This window comes from Parasteatoda tepidariorum, chromosome 6 (genome assembly GCF_043381705.1).
Source record: "Parasteatoda tepidariorum isolate YZ-2023 chromosome 6, CAS_Ptep_4.0, whole genome shotgun sequence".
Classification (NCBI taxonomy): Eukaryota; Metazoa; Arthropoda; class Arachnida; order Araneae; family Theridiidae; genus Parasteatoda; species Parasteatoda tepidariorum.
Genome location: NC_092209.1, coordinates 38755487 through 38776790, shown reverse-complemented (window position 1 = coordinate 38776790; position 21304 = coordinate 38755487). Strand labels below are relative to the sequence as shown.

Below are 21304 nucleotides of genomic sequence, written 5' to 3'. Positions count from 1 at the left end.
AAAATAAACTTCGAATTTTTTTAAATATTTTTCAAAATAAGGAAAATTTGAGCATAAAAATTGCTCAAATCAAATCAAAATTTTAAGTCATTCTAACAGCTTTACAATAAATTGAAATGCATTTAAATATCTAAATGTTTCTTTTCTTAGATCACTAAAATATTTATCTGTGTTTTGAACAAAAATCTTAGTAAAATTTCAAATGTACAAAAAATAGAGTTAAATATTTTGTTTAATATTGATTTTTTTAAAGATAAATTTTGAACATTCTTACCTAAAGTGTGATAAAAATTATAAGTTCATATTTAAATCCTAGCCTTTAGTATATAGCTGACATTATACAAAATCTACATTCAATGCTTCAAAGAATTCAATGATAAATTTTTTTTGTAATGTATTTTTTCTCAAAATCAACATTATTCTGATAATGCATTTAAAGTATGTAATTACTATTTGTTTTGTTTCCCAGCATACAAAAAAACAACTTTAAGAGATTTAGAAAGCTAATGAACAAACGTTCAAATGTAGACAACAAAAAATTATAAAATGTAGACAAAACAATTCGTATAAATAACCTATTTTGTATCCAATTGGATACTTTGAAACTAAGTTTTTTAAAATAAATATTTACAATATTTTTACAATGATTGATGGTAAATTTTGCTTAAAAACATTTCAGTTGTAAATGAATAATGTCTATCACACGTTACTGTAAACATTTCGACACATTTTTTTATTAGGGACAATTACATTAAATAGCAAAATTTCAAGTGCAAATTAAAACTTATTTCATTATAAACTACTCTTATTGCTGTTTGTTTGTTTTTATTCTAAATTACAATGAAATAAAGGTATGCATTGAATTTTAATTAAATCATGAATTAAAAGAATTTCTTCATGTGCGAAATGTCCTAGCATCTTTGCTACAGTGACATGTATGCTAATTGGAAAATTCATATTATTGGGTATGTTTCATTTTAGCTCTGCAAAACCACATGGAACACAAAAATATGTAATATATGCGATTAGTGTTTTTATCTTTCACAAATTTGTTTATAAATATTCCTTTAAACGAATGAAAAAATATTCTTTTTCACATTATTCAAGCTATATCGTTGGATATTTTTTATATATTTTTGTATAAGTTTTATATTGATATATTATGTAATTACATTTCATATTAATTATATATTGCAATTAAAGCTATTTTAAGTATACCTCTAATCTGAATTCATTTATTCGAATTTTAAGAATTGATTATCTATTTAAACAAGATAAATTATCTAAGTACAAATAACACTGTTTTAAGTTTTAACTGTGCTTTTATAATAGTATAAATGCTTAGATGCACAGTTACAAAAAAAAAATATAGCACTCAACATAGTAAAGTTTACACTGCAATTTTAAATTTGTATAAAAACATTGACTCATAATTATTAAAAACAAGCACTCAAAATTAGCACTGTTGGTAATGCTTCATTGCAACTTTATATATGGATAAAATACATTGACGCATTGTTTCTGAAAACTAATGTTCAACATAGCTCTGATGAAAATCCTTTCATTACAACTTAATATATGGATAAAATATATTATATTTCATTTTTTAACCATCGTTAAGCAGCCGACCTAATTTTGAGTATACAACAACCAATGTTCAACTCCGTTGCCTTGTAACTTTCAACCCAATCTAGAAGACAAGGGATTCATTGGATCATGTATTGGGAGAAATTTGCCTTCTTGGAGGATTTTTTGATGAAACTAAACCACCTTTTGTGAACTAGGAAAGCTTCCCACGGTTAGCCTGATGGAAAGAGGACTCTAACCACAGAGAATATTTTTACGTCAGCACTGTGGTTGATGCTCCACCGGGTGCGGAATACGTATCGACCAGCCATCACTGCGATTCGAACCCGAGGACTTCATTGGGAGGCGTGATCTTTATCCCCTGAGCCTCCACAGTTCTGGATAAATGCATTGATGCATTGTTTCTAAAAACTAGTCTTCAACATAGCTCTGATGGCAATGCTTTCAGTGAAACTTTATATATGGATAAAATACATTGGCGCACAGTTGCTAAAAACTGCTGTTCACTGTAGCACAAAATGACAATGCTTGTATCGCAACTTTACATATGTACAAAATGCATTTACGCTTGATTTTAACTAAGTAAACGAAGAAAAAGTCTTAATTTTTATTTCTTTTACAGGCTTTCACGTGACTCCAAAGATTTCACTAATATGCCCAGAGAGCTGTCTTCTAATAGTTGTTGGTGTGGTCATCGGCCTCCTGTTGTTTTATGCCGGACTCACCAATGTCGGACCTTTGACTCCCAATGTCTTCTTCCTGTACATGCTTCCGCCCATAGTTCTAGATGCCGGATACTACATGCCAAACCGTCCATTCTTCGACAACTTGGTCACCATCCTACTGTTCGCTGTGGTAGGAACCGTCTTCAACGCCATGTCAGTTGGAATGTCACTTTGGGCAGTCGGTCTGACTGGACTGTATGGAGTAGAAATGCCTTTGCTGGACACTTTGCTCTTCAGTTCTATAGCATGTGCTGTGGATCCCATAGCAGTGTTGGCTGTGTTCGAAGAGATTCATGTGAACGAAGTGTTGTACATTCTGGTGTTCGGAGAATCATTACTTAATGATGCTGTGACAGTGGTAAGTTTAAATTATCATTATGAATTCATTACGAGAATTATTTTCTTAACCTGACGTTTAGAATTAATCGAAACACGTTTGTTTTAACCACTCCCAAAAATCAAAGCCTTAAAGAGTTAAAAATACAGGGAAAGATTCGAAATTAAAAAAATACACTTTTTCAAAATTTAAGTATAGCTTTGTTAGTTAAAAATTGCGGAAATGATTTGTAAACCAAAAATTACTTCGTGCTTAAGCCCCAAACATCATTAGACTGATATATTAATGTTTAATACTAAAAAATTAAAATAAAATCAAAACTATTTAATTGAGGTTCGTATTCATTCAAATGGAAAATTAGTGAATCTTAATGGTGACAAATTTTCTGAAGAAAAATTAACACTTTTTTTTAATTGTTATAAATTTAAATAAATAATTACTTCGTATTTAAACTTAAAAAGAGCGTGTGGTATAGAATTTTGTTAAAAACTTTTATCCGCGAAAGATGGATGTGATTGTGCTGTTTAAAAAAAAAGTTGAAAGGAAAACATAAACAGGAAAAGAAAAATTAGAGTGGACAGAGGAAAGAAATCTTCAGGGATTTTGGATATTTTCAGAATTCTATCTCAAGTAGAAAATTTTTTATCTATTTTTCATAAAATAAAACGAAATATTTATTTCATAATCGATAAATTGATTTCTTCATAATCATATGTAGCATAATGATCGTTATTTTATATTCTTAAAGATTTCTTTCAAACTTAAGTCCCCCTCCAAAGAATAAATCAATAGGATCACATGCTTGATGAATTCAAAATAAAAAATATCGACCTATTTTGAGTTGAAAAGTCGTAAAATTCTTTTGACTTACGTGATAGTGCTTTAGGGAACCAATCACCTTGAAATGTTCTTTATCACGCTATTCAGTGGCGAAGTGTGATAGATTGCTTTAGAATTGCAAAAAATAATCGATTGGTATGTTTACATTTCGAAAGGTAAAAAGTACAATGCTCAAGAAATATTCTATTTTTGCTTTCTCTGTCTATAATGATACCTAATCATTAGTTTGAAATAATATATTTGTCAGTAAAATTTTCAAATTTAATAATAATTGCATTCTTTTTTTTTTGTTGGTGGCAAAGATTATAGTTATTAACTAAGAAATTTCTTATCACAAGTATTTTTGTTCATAAAATCGGGAAATATTTTCCGCTTGAACAAATATATAAATAAATAAATACAATAACTTAAGAGCAAGTACAACTTTCTTAATTTGTGATAACATTAAATACATCCTGCTGAACAGCAAATACAGCAAGTGAACAACATCAGCTTTAAATTAACATCGCTAAGTCAAAAACGTTGTTTCCTTTTTTAAAAAATGTCTTTTTCAACGAATTAATTTGAAAAAAAATCACTAACATCAACTACACTGCACTTTTCCTTCGACTAAAAATTCGTTAAATTAAAAAAATATATAGAGCCTCAAATGTTAAATGTTTAATATGCCGTTTCATTCGGTTTTTTAAAACTTCATTACAATAAACTTGATTGCCATTTAAAACTAAAGCCCTGCATGCGTAAATACTAGGTAATCTAGGGCTTTATTTAAAACTAGATTTAGTAAGTGTTTCAAAATAAAAATGTAATAACATCTTTAAGAGTAAAATTCATGCTTTTTCTTTTAGTAAACTAAATATAATGCTCTCGAAAAACTTTTAAGTGTTATTAAAATATAAATTTTTATCATCACTTTTGGCAAAATTAAAATAAGTGCGAAAATCTGGAAAAAACACAAATGGTGATTTGCTTTTATTCTATTCAATAGGAATGTTTTTTTTTAAAACAAAAGACATTTTTGATAATATCAAAACACTTGTCTTATGTACCAAGAAAAAGAAAGAAATGCTTGTGTTATGTAAGTTATAAATGAACTTGTGCGATGAAACAAACAATTAAGTTAATGAAAATTAATTATATCTTGAACATCCCTTAAACTATTTTTCTTTAATGTCTTTTAGCTTTTCCATTAACATTGTGTTGATACAATTAAGTGCATTATTAAAGTACTGAATTTTTTTTATATAATGAATATTTTTGCTTATATAAAAGAATGTTTTTAGAAAACTGCTTTGCCTTGAATTACGCAAATATATTATGTTTTTTTATCCTTATATTCGAAAAAGGTTATCTCTTTCTATAAAATAAGGAAAAAGGAAGTTCAAAAAACCGTGAAATTACTCTAAATTAAATATATTTTTATACTCAATCAACTTAAAATACTTTCGTATATAAAATAAGCGTCATTCTAATTTAAAGATGTAGCTAAGATTTTCAAGGTAGCTTAAGAGTGACTCTGTTATAAAACTTTAATCCTTTCTGAGGTCAAGACGTTTTATTTACTGCTTGTTTCTAATGTATTATTGCTCAATGCTAAGAAATTTTTCTTACATCATTTATTTAAGAAACATGTAAAAATTAAGAACATATTAAGAACCTGTCATCATTTGTTATTATTTCCCATCAAATACTTATTAGTATTAGAGGAAAGTTGGCTAAATCGCTCTTCTCCCAAATCTTACCACCCTCATTTCCAAAGAAGGATTGAGAAGGGGGATAATCTAACAAATAAAATTCTTTTTAGGGGATCTATGCGGAAAAATCAAGTTGTGTGCAGATGCGTTAAATTATTTAGGTTTATCGGTTTCTTAATTTTTTAAAGTAATTTTAGAACATCCTGTGTAAGTATACAGCAGGACTAAAGTTTAATAAAGGTTAATAAATGTATTATACATTTGTTAATCAAACTTTTCTATTGTGCAGGTTTATTTGCCAACTAAATGTGCTTTGGAGCCCTTTTTTGTTGTTGTTAATTCTACGTTTTTGTGCAAATTGTACTTCAAGTGGTGCCCTAAATTGAATCGGTACGATCTAGGAGATATAGTACGACGCGATTTTTTAACTACTAGACAAATTGTTTTACAAATCCTTTAAACTGTACCCTACACCTAAACAAGTAAAAGGGCCGAAACAAATCCTAAACTAGAATCACCCAATACCAAGTTTTTCATCTCATTAGTGAGGCTTATAATGAGTCGGCAACAATTGAGAACTTTGTTAAAATTTAACTGTTCTGCGTAGTCCAACACAACTCTCTCAACACATAATTTCCAGGCTCTTTTTTACAGCAAAACCTCATCTTGCACGTGAATCAGTCGGAAAGATTTGAAATTATTTCAGCAAATTCAAAGAAATTTTATTTGCCTGTGAGCTAGGAATAGGAAAATAATGAAAAATATGTTTCATGAGTCTCTTGGTGATACAAGTAATTAAATGCCAGCCAGCGATTCGACATACCGATTTATTTCAATTCTTTCTCTTACTTTGGATGTTTCTATCGAATCAATTTCTGTTATTTCAGAATCTAATAAAAATTAGAAGAAAATTATTTTTAGATCCCAAAAAAGGGGACTCTGAATGAGCTGCCCTAGTGAAAGTGAACTGGATTTAAAGAAGTATTTTAAACGGGGTTGAGAAAAAAAATACAGATAAAAATATCAATTAGGTAAATCAGATCTAAAATCTTAAGTTTTAGTTCAAAAAATAAAGAATATTCTAACATTAAACTGAAATCGAATAAACCAGTTGTGTTTATATTATAAATCAAACATCTACTTTGAAACGGGATGTTCTCATCATTGAAGTTCAACCTGAATAATGGGTTTTACTCTCTGTTAGGTTCATTCAGCTGAAAATATGATGCCCAAAAAGTGACACTTGAGTTGAATTTAGTAGTACATACCACCATGCTTCTTTAGTATTTTGTTTTTGTTTATAATGCTGTTACTTTAACTATAACAGTTAAAAAAAAACACTAATATTACATCTTTTGTTATATATGCCTATCTATCCATAATTCGGGCTAACAGAATAGGTTAGCTGACAGATATCTATTAAACATTCATTATGATTACTGATTGTCTACTTACTTGCTTATTCTTGATTATTAAATATTTTCCTGGTTGGTAAAATTTAGGAAGTAGGTAGTATGATAGCAATCAGTTTCCTAAATCGTACTATTTACAAACCTGGTAAAAATCATTAATTTTAATTATTTATTGCATGAATATAATTATCATTTATCTAGCTAAATGTCTCTATTTTATCATTAAAATATTTAAAAAGCAACTGAAAATAATTTGTGAGAGATAAAAATTTAAATGTGAAAAGTCGTACTAAAAAGAACGTAATTTTATAATGCATTTTATAATGCAATCTCATGAATTTTATAAGGCAAGCCAAAGAAAGTATAAAAGGTTCGAAAAATATGAAAAAGGAATACCAAAAACAGTTTCCTTGAGTTGAGCACACTTAAAAGCTAACTAAACTTGACTATGCTTCATTTTAAAGCTGTTGTTTTTTTAACTAAATTATGTTAATCTAATAAATATTAGAACAATAAATATTCGTATTATATGTAAAATAGTCAAAACTAAGAACCAAAGTTATGTACACGTAAGTTGGAAATCTAGATAATGCTTGGTAACCATTTACAACTATCATGGTTTCGAAACCATAAAATTTAAATTTAACTGGGCATTAGAAGTTAGGCTTTTCGTTAATAATGAGTTCAACATGGTAAAATTACTTTTGTTATATTTCAAACCTATTTTCATCACAACCTAGTTAAATTTATTGTTTCTCCTAAGGTGCTCTATCACATGTTCGAAGGATATGCTGAAATGGGACCAAAGAATATCATCACTGTCGACTACTTAGCAGGGGTGGCATCTTTCTTCGTGGTGGCACTCGGGGGCACACTCGTGGGAATCCTTTGGGGACTCCTAGCAGCTTTCGTCTCCAGATTCACCCATCACGTCAGAGTCATCGAACCACTCTTTGTTTTCGTCATGTCATATTTGTCTTACGTCAGTGCAGAACTGTTTCATTTTTCAGGAATCTTGGCGTAAGAATTTTTTTCATTCTTTTTTTGTTTGATTTGATTTTTAAAAGTTGCACTAGAGTTAAGCTAATCGGTTAATGGCGACAGTTTGAAAGATGATCTGAAGGTAATAGCATTATTCAAGCACGCGTGAGGGAAAGCCTAGCGAAAGAGTTCACTTTTTATAGGTGAGGAAAGTTAAAGCGTGCGAAACATGAGCTTATTTATTTTGGCGAGAATTCCGGACCGGCATATAATTCCAATTCTTTAGTTCACTACGATAGAAAGGTAGATGATATTTCTATTTTATCTTTGTGAAAATACTTTTAATTATTAAAAAAAATCTAGCGATTTAAAGACTATATATATATATATATTTTTTTTTTTGTATGAAGATATTTTGCTTTAAAATTTCTAAAAGCTTGATCTTTCAGCATTTCGCAAATATTTCTTCATATGGTATAAAATTGTTATTTAAAGTTATTAGAATGTATCAAGATAAGAATTTAAAATGTCGCGAATTTGCCCATGCTGTGTAAAATTGCTATAAACTAACACAGCTTATCTTGCTTTTACTTTTTAAGGCTGTTTTTTAAAAGCTCTGACAGCATGGAATAATACTTTTTAGCAAATAATATGCCATTTTTGTAGCTGTTGCGAGTTTGTAACAATTATTCATGTCTGTTAGTTTAAGTTAGTCAGCATCCTGTATGCTAATTATGCAAATGGAGTAATGTGTCAAGATAAAAGGCCATACTTTAAATGGCTCTTGTAAGAGAACATCTCAGACGAGAGCCACGTTACATTAAAATACGCAATGAAAATGATAGCCAGTTCTATAATAAAGTTGACAAGATGGTATGTGTTAAAATTATAGCTTTGCTCTGAGTTTAAGACACTTTTTTTATTTCCTTAGCAAGAGAGTTACGAAAAACACCTTAACGGCTTTTCCAACAGAACTATAAAAAAATTCAACTTTTCTAATCATATAATAGATATCAATATCTATAGCTGCAATCCGAATAGCTCTAGTCCAGTTACAGTGTCATATCGATCTTTTTGAAAAAGCTGTTGTCCTATGTGACTCAAGAGCTGCTTTGCTTGCCATTGCATCCTTAAATAATCCCTTAACTTGAGACATTTTGGATTGCCGCCTCCAACTTGAATACCTAGCATCCCTTAAGAAAACCATTGTTCTCCAGTGGGTTCCTGCCCATTGCGGGGTTACGGGTAATGAAAATGCAGACTACTTAGCAAAAAAGGGGGCCTTAATTATTCAGACTTCTGCGCACATGATGCCTTTCTGTTCCATCCAACAGCTTATTAAGAGGACCTTTCAGACCTGTGCTCATGAAGAACTTATCGACCGTACTTCTACTAAGTCTTGGAGGGCTTGCATCCTAAATTTGCGAAATGGCCCAAGACGAAGAGCGGTGGCTGAATTTCGCTTGGCCACCGGTCATGACTGTCTGCAGAAACATCTGTCTAGATTTGGTACCGTTCCTTCCCCGGTATGCACTCTTTGCAGTTCTGGTGAGGACATGGACTCCACGCACCTTCTCCGCTGCTCTGCGCTTTTGCAGGAATTCTATCACTGAAAGCTATTGGGAAGCTAGAGACATGTTGTGATTAATAGACTCTGTTGCAGCATCTTTTGTTTATGTATGCTGTTACTGTCTATAATCTGCCATTGGAAATAAAATAAAAAATATCAATATCTCAATGATATTATGACTGTTCATCATGCATCTGATAGTAATATTCTTTTTAAGGTTGACATTCTGTGGTATAACAATGAAAAACTACGTGGAGGAGAATATCTCATACAAGAGTCACATTACAGTTAAATACGCAATGAAAATGATTGCCAGTTCTTCTGAAACCATCATCTTCCTCTTCCTCGGTGTCTCCACGGTCAACGATAACCACGAATGGAACACTTGGTTCGTCGTCATGACCATCTTCTTTTGCACAGTGTACAGGACTATAGGTAAAATAACATCTATAGTTCATTTATTCTTCTTTCGATTTTAACACATTGCTGACCGGCAACTTTTCTGAAAATTTCCCCATGTGCCCGGCAATTGAGCGGATGTGGAAGTAAAACAATATAAATAAACTTAAAATTTTTTTCATTTATTATTCAACTCTTAATATTTCTTTTTCGTATGATAAAAAGTATAACAATCACCTACGTGTATTGGTACACCACAAGTTTTGCAAATATATCGGGTTTCGCAAGATTATAATAAATTGGTATAGAATTAAATAGTAAAACTTGAAAAGTAAGGAAAATTACGCCCACTTTGTAAAATAGTCATCACGAGATCACTGCTAACATGATTGCTATGACTCGTGACCGGTCATCAACGCTTGGCCACGGAAACACGAGTTAACTCCTGACCGGTCATCAACGCTTGGCCACGAAAACACGAGTTAACTCGTGACCGGTCATCAACGCTTGGCTACAAAAACACGAGTTAATTCGTGACCGGTCAGCAATGTGTTAACAACCACATTGCTGACGATTGCTTCAAAATTTGTTTCTGATATAGATTTTCAAATTGTGTTGAGGAAAATATTAAATTAAAAGTGTAAAAGAAACGTAGGAGGTATGTAACAAGAAAGTTAAAAAATTTCATTGAATTGGCTTCAAAGCTTTTCCCACGACAGCATTTTAAGCATGTGATGCTAACATTTTCGTTCATTGAATCTCTGCAGCGACATGACTGTTTTGTAAATACTTCATTAAATTTTTATAAAAATATTGACTAGATAACTAATGTTTTAAAAGTTTAAAAAATAAGCTAATTTATTAAAAACTTATATTTTTAATAAAAAACTAATGATTTAGTAAAAATAAATGAGTTTGTTAACTCTTCAGATAATGTTATTAACATTCGTTTGAAAATGATTTTCTTCTTGTTGTTTAAATCAAATTCTTGCATCTGCCCCTTAAACTTTAACAAATTTGTTATAAACAATGTAGTATTTATAAATAATTTAAAAATATTTAAACTTTAAGTCTAATAAAAAATCTTTGAGTAAAACATGACATTTTAAATAAGTCAAGCGTACCAAACACGATTGAATACAGGAACCATATTTAATAGCTCGATCATACAACGAGCCATAATAAAAAATGACGCAGATATTGCACATTAACATGGTTTAAAACAATTGTATCAATAATATCTTCCAAAATATAATCACCCTAAGCAGATTCATATAATTTTTACGAATCTCATTCAAGAGGTAATGGAGAATTATTTTTTAAAGGAGTATTAATAAACTGGTTTACTGGAAAACCGAAACTTTCGTGACATTTTTCCTTAACAAGGATTGTGTAAATTACATTAATTTCAACTAAAACAACTCAACTAAAAGAAGAAAGGTCAAAAACCTCTGAAATAAAAATCAAGTTTACACAAAATTCAGTAGTACTGTGCTAAACACGAACGACATTATCTACTCAGGTAAAGAAATAACAAGTAGCCATAAACTTAGTCTGATATTAAAACAAAAGGAAAAACAAACTAAGTGAAAAATCATAAAATCACTATAGTGCTTTTGGAACGTGGAAATGATTTACATAAAGAAAATACAACTCTGTGGACAATAGAGTAAGAGGTGTGTACAGCGACAATTAGGTACATATTCAATTTGAAAATAATTTGTCTTCAAATAAGATTTTTATGATGTAAGTAAGTGATTAAAGTATACGAAAAACTCCACAGTTTAAAATTTTTTTACTCTATCCCAGCAGATAAATTATCTTCGCTGGTGGGAATTATAAATATCTTATTATGAAACATTTTAACAGCCACAGTAATTTATTCCAATTATAATTAAAAGCAATTAGAAAGCTGGCCCATTCTATGAAGGCTTAACAGGTTGAAGAAGCAAACAATTAAAAAAATCTGTAGATAAGTAACGAAAAGTAATTGTTCTGAAATATTAAAAAGTTATTCTTATATCAAACTTCATTTTCTTAGTATTTCATTAACGTTTATAAATGTTGAACATTTTTTAATTATTTGAATATTTGTGCAAGTATATTTAATTTTATAACAATGCACAGATTATTTATGTGAGTATATATATTAACTTTTCAATTCGCAAAGAAATTAAAGTAAAACGCAACTATTCGATTTATTGTCAAATAAAATAAGCATTTTCTTCAAAAAGTAATATCCTAACTTCATTATTCATTTTTAAAGAGTTCACAGTGTCGAATTTTTATTTTTTCGAAAATATTTATAAGCAAATTATCATTTTAAAATCATTTTTCTTCAGATTTACAATAGGCCATGAAATGCATTTAAAGTGATCGATGACAACACATATAAAATCCTTTTTAATAGATGTCATTCTTTAAAGATAAATTAATAATAAATGTCAACAATGAAATATTATTATTTCCAAGCGGAAAGCATAAAATGTCAGATTCAAACTTTAATTTTCTTTTATGTGCCTTATAGATATTATTTCTTAAATGTACAATTTGATTATTTTACGATGTGTATATTTATTTAAAACTCCTCGTACAATTCCGTATTATGCTTTTTTTAATGCATAATAATTTCATTCAAATTAACTTAAAAAAATATTTAAATATAGGAAACAAATATTAATTCAAGTTTTTTTTTAAAAGTAGCTTAACTAAAATATTTCATTAAACGGGAACACTGCTTTAAAATTTTAGAATTGTTTGCTAACTAGAATTGTTTTCGCCCCAGTTTTGTATAATTAGTTAGTTTGAATATTTAAGCTCATTGAATATATGTTGAAAGTCATATAAAAGGAGAAAGATAAAAGCATCCATTGATTGCATCAAGATGCGTACAAATTCACCAGATGAAATAAATATTTTAAATAATTTTGAAGTTGTGGTTTCCATAACTTTCTCATCCAATTTACTTCAACATTTATCAGTATATTTATTGGTAATACAATTTTCGTTTCGTAGAATTTTTATTTCATTTATAGCTTCTGATAAATTAAACTATCGGTGCTGGTTTTTTATATCAATAACTATTTCTTAATACTAATACTGGCTTCTAATATCAATGGGCAATTCGAAGGTTACGGACCTAACATTTGTAAGCTTTAAATGCCTAGAATTAAGTTAAAAATTCTGCAGTAGATCTGAAACTTTTTAATAACAATTTTAAAAAAAATACTGACTAATACGGACGTAACTCATGCTAATGTCGAAATTGCGCAGTGAGTAATTAATTTATGTTCCATTGTTCCTTGAATATGTTTGGTAACCAAGAAAGAATTTTACGAACACACTCTTAAGTAAAACAAATATTTTTATACACGTCTTTTATGTAAGAAATTATTGCATCAAGATTAAGTAAGAAATTCGTTATTTGATTACTTTCTCCTTAGTTTTTATTTTCTTAATTTATTTAATTTTCTTAATTCTTAGGCTTTTATTGTTAAATAAGTTTATTTCCGCTCCCAAATTATTATTTTAATTTCAGATGTTTGCTATCATGCTAAAATTCAGTAACAGAATTTTCAAAAAGGTTCTTCAATATTCTAAATGAAATATTTATGATCTGATGCCAATTAGACCATGAACCACTTTCCAAATTCAGTTTCTTTATTTTGGCAAAACTTAGAGCCATCGGGTGTGAGAAATGGAGTTTTTATAAGAAAACAATTCTTTCTTTATTCCATGTATCAAATATTTTTGATAACACTTTATGAATATTTGGTTAGTCTCATTCCATTTCTTTTCTAATCCAGGGTTTTGCCTGAGAGCATCATCTTTAAATTGCATAGAAATTTTAAACTTTTTTTAAAAATGTTTAAATGTAGATAAATGCTTTAAATTAAATTAAATTAAATTTAGAACAGTTTCAAGGAATAATAGTACATGCCAAAAATAACAATATTTTTTAAAAATAAAGTAATGAATAAATGTTTTTTTTAAATATATTTGAAATAAAAATTGGGAAAATTCAAGAACAATTAACTTATTAACCTATCTAATGTTTAATTTTGGTAAAAAAATAAAACTACCTATTTTCCGTCCTTTGAAAGCTTTTTTGGTGCCAAGATTTGCATTAAATCAACATCAAATAATGTTGCCAATAATCAAATTGTGTTTTTTTTCTTCAAAATAGTTCAAAAAACATTATTTACTTTTGCTGAACTTTTGTTACAGATGTAATAAAAAATTGGCGAAATTAAATTTGACAATTGCAAAATTATATTTTTCAAAAAAACATTTCTTTCTTCTTTTGCATAAATGTGGGATACGTCAAGTTTGCTAAATTTCAAATTTTTACATCTTTGTTTACTTTTCGTGGAATTGTCCTACTACTGGCTTCAAAAATTAACACTTTTTTTAATATTAATTCTGTTTTAATATCAATATAATTATCAATACTGGCAACTTTTTTGTTTGATATAAATTTATTCCATTAAAAATTATTTAATAAGAAAGTCTACGTGAAAATTACACATTAGTTAAAAAACTTACGCGTTAAAATTAATCGTTTCACTTTCAAGTGTATCGTAAGAACTGAAATTTAGTAAAAAAAGAAGAAAAAAGACATAAATGAATTAAAATAAAATATTTATGTATTTTCATATTTTCAGGTGTTATTATTCTCACTGCAATAGCAAATAGATTTCGTCTACATCGAATTGATAAAGTGGAACAGTTCATTTTGGCCTATGGAGGGTTAAGGGGTGCAGTCGCCTTTGCCTTGGTACTCATTGTCTCCGATAGAATCATTCCCACCAAAAATATGATGGTAACAACCATCATCGCACTAGTTTTCTTCACTGTTTTCATTCAGGTAAAAAAATAAATAGTAATTTGTTTTATCATTAGTATGTTGTTTTCTAATAAATCATAATAAGACTAAAAATCACTATAACAATTTTAATTGCCGTTTATCTTGAATTTTTTTAACTGACGCCAAATGTTTGAACAAATTGTTTCAATTTGTTACTTATGTTTCATAATTCATAATTTATTCAATACATATTACGTTATTTGAAACAATGTAAAGAGTAAATGATTACGATTTTAAAATAATCTTATTACATTTGAAAAACTGGTTAATGGCCAATTAAATAGTTTTATTATTATTATTACATTTTTGCAGAATAGGTGAGTAAAAATTAAGTTAGAAATTTATGCGGTGTTTCAAATCACCACTCTTAATTCATACAACTTTAAAATTCCTGTCTAAAATAAAGCTATTAGATGATTGATACACACTGAAGGTGGCCATCGTGATTATTAAGAAACATAAAAGGGATTTTCTAGGATATATTATATGTGTAACACTTTTTTAATTATAATTTTGTGGACATAATACGCATATATTTAAAAATTTTGTATCGTCTCAGTTTTAAAAAATGTATTTATTGTCCCATTTATTCGAGAAATAGTTTATATTTAAAATTACTAAAAATAAAGTCAAATAATAACCAGATTTATGTAAGTTGTTATATCGTTGCTTTCGCACTAATTTTACAGAAAACTTAAATAATGTTGAAATTGGTACTTTGAAGGGAAAACACACATTTTTAATGCAAAGCCAGAAAATATCAAGTTCTATAAATTTGCTTTCTCGCTCTCTTTTTTTCTTTTTATTGTTGAGATATAAATGCAATTAATAGTCTGGTGAAGTAATCCATCAATTGATAGTAGTTAAGAAAGAGCAGTTTTGTTCTATAAGAAAAAAAAAGCGATATACGTCTCGCAAATTGAAAAGAAAGCTAAAAAGGAACAATAATTGGTAAGATAAAACCGGAAAAAGATGCTCTTAACAAAAGGGCAGTCAGCGTATTTCCTTTGAAATGTGAATTTATAAAGTTTGGCAAGTGAATATAAAAATCATTATTCATTAGCTCTTTTCTTCCCATGAATGGAGAATGAATAACTAAATAAAAATAGATAATCGTCATGAAAAATTTATCTTTACCCAGTCTTTCATTGCTTATACTTTTTATTACTGATTTTTGAACTGAAAAGAACTATTTCACGCTGATAAAAATGCGACAAAGCAGCTAACAAATTGAGACGTTCAACTAGTTTGAAGTATGTTAAAAAGATTTCATAGATTTTAACTGTCTTGTTTTAAAGGGAAGAGATATCATCTACTTCCGCGTCGTTAAAAAAGATGTTAACAACTTAGAGCAGGGATAATCGCAGGGCAACTACATCGCTGTTAAAGAAGAGAAGGATATATGTCAAGCATCAAAGAGCATCTGAAATCTCTATTCTCGATAAAGCTTTTTATTTGACGATTTTATTTTATTTTATTTTATCATCGGCGCTGAACAGCCACTCATTATCGAATGTATGACTACATAGTTAATTTCCTGCAATTTTGAACCCAACCCAAAAGTCAGATGAACTCCTAGATCAAGCATTTAAGACAAAATCGGAGGATCTTTTGAGGGAAACAAACTCACAGTCGCGTTACATGGAGCAGAAAAGCACGAATATTTCCCACATTCAGCCCAATAGCAAGGAAACTTTAACCTCTACCATAGGGGATTTTCTTTTTGTCAGCATTGTGATCGGATTATTGGATGGTTGATCAAAATTAGACAGAGGAAGATAAAGCTTTGATGATCGCTCGTTAATTCGTAGATATAAACTGTCGTTGATTCTTATATGTACTTGATTTATCAGCATTCTCATAAAACCACCAAATATCTATTTTCATAATTGTGAGTTCACAACAGTCATTCATAACAGTTCAATTAAGCATTATTCGCGTTTTCCAGCTTCCTTCTATGTTAATTAGAAAAAAGTTCACGGTATTTATTAAAAGAAAGATAATCAATTCGATTTTTCAATGCTTGAAACGATAATCGATAGTTGCAATTGTTTGGACAGTCCATCACTGCATAACAGTAAAATAAAACAGGAGCGTTTGTTTGTGAAAATGGGCTATTCACTTGCGAAAAGTTCTGTCATGATGTTGCAGCGAGTTTTATCTTTTATATGTCAGCGGAGACAGAATACTCTTTCTGATCTCATTCTTTCTCTATGGGTAACAGTGATTCAGTCTAATGAAGTCAACGAACTTACTTACATGAAACTGTTGGACTAAAAATATTCTAATCAATTTAATATGCATCATAGGCATCGTACAAAGGTAAGTTGGCTGGGCACTGGACTCACGTTCGTGAGAATGGGGGTTCGAATCCATCCCGTCGAAGACTCCTCGTGTAGTAAATGCTGATTTATGCACGCTAAATCTGTCGGGTCACAAAGTCCTACATGTTCCCATAACAAATTATACCTCTATGAGTACTGAATTGGAGATTGATCGTTCTTGGGCTCAGGTCAAAATTACGATCTGTGGATGAATGAATGGATGTATGAATGGGTCCGCACTTTAAATGGGCGTGACGTATGGATGTGGGAGAAGTCTGAACTTGGCCATAGGTGGCGCCACTGGAGAATAAGAACAATCGCACCCCCTCTGCCTTAATGGCCGACAACAACAAATAAAGGTCAATGAGAATCAAATACAGTGAGCAAAATAAAAATGTAAAAATCATGTACATTTAAATTTAAAAAAGTACATTTAAAAGTATATAAAAAAGTACATCTAAATTTAACCGTTCAGAAATTATTCGACAATTTCATTCAAAATTTGTATTTTGTCATTTAAAATTATACTTTAAAATGATGTAATCTACCGTACAATTCAAAAATTTTTCGACCATTTTATTTTATTTTATCATCGACCTTGAACAGTCAATCAATATCGAATATATGTCTATATCATAGTTTGATTCCCTACATTAAAGTATGACTTTTTAAGTTGGGTTCTCCGATTTTGAGCCCAACTTAAAAAACAGGGGAAATCCTGGATCAACAATTAAGACAAATTAATTTAATGTCAATTTAATAAAAAATAAGTCAATTTTTTTATTATTCTGATTAAGTAAAATAAATAAATAAATAAATAAATACTAAAATTTACTTTTTACATAGATTGGTTTATCCTTAGAGAAAAGAATTAGAATGATGTGCAAAATTTTTTTACAATAATGTAAATAATTCTTAGTTTTAAAACTTTAGCAGATAATGATAGCATAGAATTGTGTTAATTGAGACGAATATACGTGTAAATTATTAATTATTTTAAAAATTATTTAACGAATCGTATGTTTATGATTTATAACAGCCAAAGCATATTTTGACAAGCGTTTTCAATTTCAGGGCATGACAATCGGACCTCTCGTAAGGATATTAAATGTGCCAACCAAAAACAAAATTAAGATGTCCATGAATGAGAGAATAATTACAAGAGTAAGTTTAATACTTATTTTATATTGTAAATAATAATACAATTTAGTAAATTTAAATTTCACTTTAATTAAAATAATAAATAAAAATAAATTAAACATCTGCTGTTATGAACAATATTTTTTTTAAAATTTTTTACACAAAAATTTTTTGTAAAAATGTTTGTTAAAATTTTTGTAGCTTAGATGTCTAAGAGTTTTCTTTTTTTAGTTACACAGAACGTAGCACAAGAAAAACTCACAGTCAAACACTAATTGATAACAGATATTTTGGTACAAACAAATATCATCCTCGGTTGACACTTTTTAAAGCGTGTTTTAGTAAAAATAATAATGGAATACACAAACGACCTTAATAACCTTATAAAGTTTTTGAATTTCCTACGTTTCACTAGGACCTAGTTCCAAAATTAAATAATTATATTTTAACTAAAACTATTCAAAAAATAATTAAGTAACTTAACTAACACCAAAAATGAAAAAAAGGCGTAAAATAATTGTTGTGTTTTATCAAATCTCAGAACTTTTTAAAAAATTTAATTTTTTCTTTTGTGCGTTTTCTGAAAGCTTATAATCGTATAAAATAATGCAACATTTTAAGGATTTATAACAAGAATCACGAAGATTGTCAAATGCAGCTCATATGAATCAATCGCATTATCAGAAGAATAGTTTTCCACATCGGCTAACTGATTCTGCAAAATTTGTTTATGCGATTTCCATTTTGTTATTGAGAGACATATGCACCATTTTCCTCAATGATGCATATGATGTGTCTATTTTTTTGTGGAAAAAACAGTTAAAGTTCATTAAAATTTCAAAAAGAATAAGTCTGTGCTACTTAACAAGAGTATTCGCTTATCTATAAACTTATAAAAACAAAATAGAACTTGAACGACGACAGTTACGACCGGGAGAAAATTACAATTTCGCAAAATGCAATACAGCAACATATCTATTTTTCAAATAGTTTATTTCAGAATATATTTTTTTTTAGATTTAACGATTTGACAACTGATTAGTTAACTAAGACATTCTATAACTAAAGAAAATTACAACACGTAGCTTCAAAACTGGCCACATTAATATTACGAAAACTAATAAACAACGAAATCAGTTACCATCACACTAGGCGAAGTTTTTCTCTCCATTTTTATCTCCTCGTTAAAACTATCCTAGCTGTTTCGGGCTACATTCCACCTTGTTTTTTTACCAGTTAAGAGATACATAACTACGCCAAAATGACGTAAATTATAAATTAACCAGCTTGGTCTCCTTTCAAAATTATCTTTTATAACATAAAAACTTTAATGATAAGCAATAATGGTATTCGCCTTTAATGGTAACGTATAACTAACTATTCCTCATTGCTTAAATTATCGCTAAAGATAACTTAACAAAATGAATACAAAGGAATAATCAACGTATAACTAATTTTTTAACATTACTTATATTATTACTTCAGATAATCTAACAAAATGAATAATTTCTATGGTGATGACAGTAAATAAAGAAATGCTCAAATTTGTGGTACCACATAAGAAAAATATATTATTCAGCTCTTTGATAACAAAAATTATAGTACGTTTGCAAAATTTTCTGCTAGAAATAACTTCTTAGCAATAAAACTTTTGTTTCATCAGAAAATTAAGTTTTCTTAGCTATAAGAAAAAACTAATTTGATAAAAATAACAAGTTTTAGAGAAATAGTTATTTCGCAAAATACACTTTATTTTTTAGTTACATGGTAATACTTTAAATAGTGAGGACAAATTGTAATAGCAAGAAAAATAATACGTATCCATTAGAGACTACGCTGGTAAAAGATACTTCATGGATTCACTCCATGTCAATACTCAGAAAAATTTTGTTTCGTTATTTTTCTCTAAGTTTTGGCTTTCAGCCAAGTTCATGCAGTGTGTTGCTAATTTCTAAACTACATTTAGATTATAAGAACTGGAGTTAAACCTTATCTTATTTTAAAAACAGTAGCTTGTTTAAAAAACAATTAAAAGATTAACGGATAAATTAATTAGGAATTAAAAAATAAAACTGTTAAAAGATTTTAAACGGAAATACTATACAATGCTTAATGAAATGTTTTAATGAAAATAAATTTTAACAAAATATGTTTCAATATATTCATAGTCTATGGATCACCTCATGGCCGCTATAGAAGATATTGTAGGTCAAACAATGGGAAATTATCATTTGAGAGATAAGTAGGTATCACGTTCCTAAAATATTTTAACCCTCCATACAGTGCCATCGCATCGTTTTAACCCTTTTTTTTTAAACCCTTTCAGATTTAAATATTACAATAACAAGTACCTTCGTCCAATATTGACGAGAGAGCATGCAAATGCTGAACCAAAAATATTCGAAACATATTCCAAATTGAATGTTGCTGATGCTATGAATCTAGTGAAACACAATTCGAACTTGATACCTGGTGCTATGGGAAATGACTTGGGAGTTTCGCTATCATCCATATTCAGATCTTATACTCAATCAAATCTCACCAAAAGGTAAAGCAAACAATTCTTATTCAACGAAATTGAAATCAAATTAATGTATATCTAAAATCATATTTAAAATGAGTTTTATTCGGTTTTATTTCATAATACAAACGAAATAATAAAACAAAAATCGCCACTTTAATGTTTAATTAAACTTTAATTTTACTATCATTCATGTATGTAATCCTTTCCTTCCTTTAACACTAAATCTATGGGGGTAGTGGATTCAAGTATTAGCATAAACAATAGCGAAAGTTATAAATAGATTTTAATAATGTTACCTGTGCTCATTAAAGCGAAAATATGCTTTTGATAGCACTATTTTTTTTTAAAAAAACTTAAATTATTTTTTAAAAAAATCTTGCTCAATCAAACAATATTGATTTCGGAAAAAAAAAGACTCAAAAATATTTATTACAAAAATATATTAAATACAAATATATATTTATTTGTATTTAATATATTAATGTATTTAATATATTTTTTATACATATTTTTTATATATATTTTTAAAAAATTTTCTAGCATCGAAATCACTTTTTATATTGTAATACGGTAGGGAATAATAAATTCCACGACAATGCGGACTAAATGCGACAGAAAAAATTTTAACGTTATTTTGATACTATTTTATCGAATTTTATCTGAAATTTTTTCCTCTTAGTCAGAGAATATGCCTATGATACTTAACCTGAAAGACCAAAATAATAATAACAAAAAAATGAAAAAAATAGAATTAACAGTATGTTTTTTTTTCTTCTAAATGTTTTCGTTCTCAAGGTCAAAAAGTTTGATAGTATAATAAATAATTTTTCAGAACTGACGAATTATTATTTTTCAAATAAATAACAGCTAACAAATATATAGACCATTTTATTTTATTTTATCA

General features: G+C 28.7%; 1 protein-coding gene across 3 annotated transcripts in view; it reads left to right on the top strand.

Annotated features, from left to right (window-relative positions):
- The window catches only part of LOC107448946 (Na(+)/H(+) exchanger protein 2), a 142129-nt gene that overhangs the window by 114137 nt on the left and 6688 nt on the right, over positions 1-21304 (top strand). For all 3 annotated transcript variants that reach the window (XM_071182245.1, XM_016064324.3, XM_016064339.3), the window contains exons 2-8: positions 2210-2670; positions 7359-7615; positions 9364-9581; positions 14210-14412; positions 17811-17900; positions 20045-20118; positions 20203-20424. In XM_071182245.1, the coding sequence (XP_071038346.1) occupies positions 2210-2670; positions 7359-7615; positions 9364-9581; positions 14210-14412; positions 17811-17900; positions 20045-20118; positions 20203-20424 (1525 nt within the window). The remainder of the gene's footprint in view (positions 1-2209; positions 2671-7358; positions 7616-9363; positions 9582-14209; positions 14413-17810; positions 17901-20044; positions 20119-20202; positions 20425-21304) is intronic.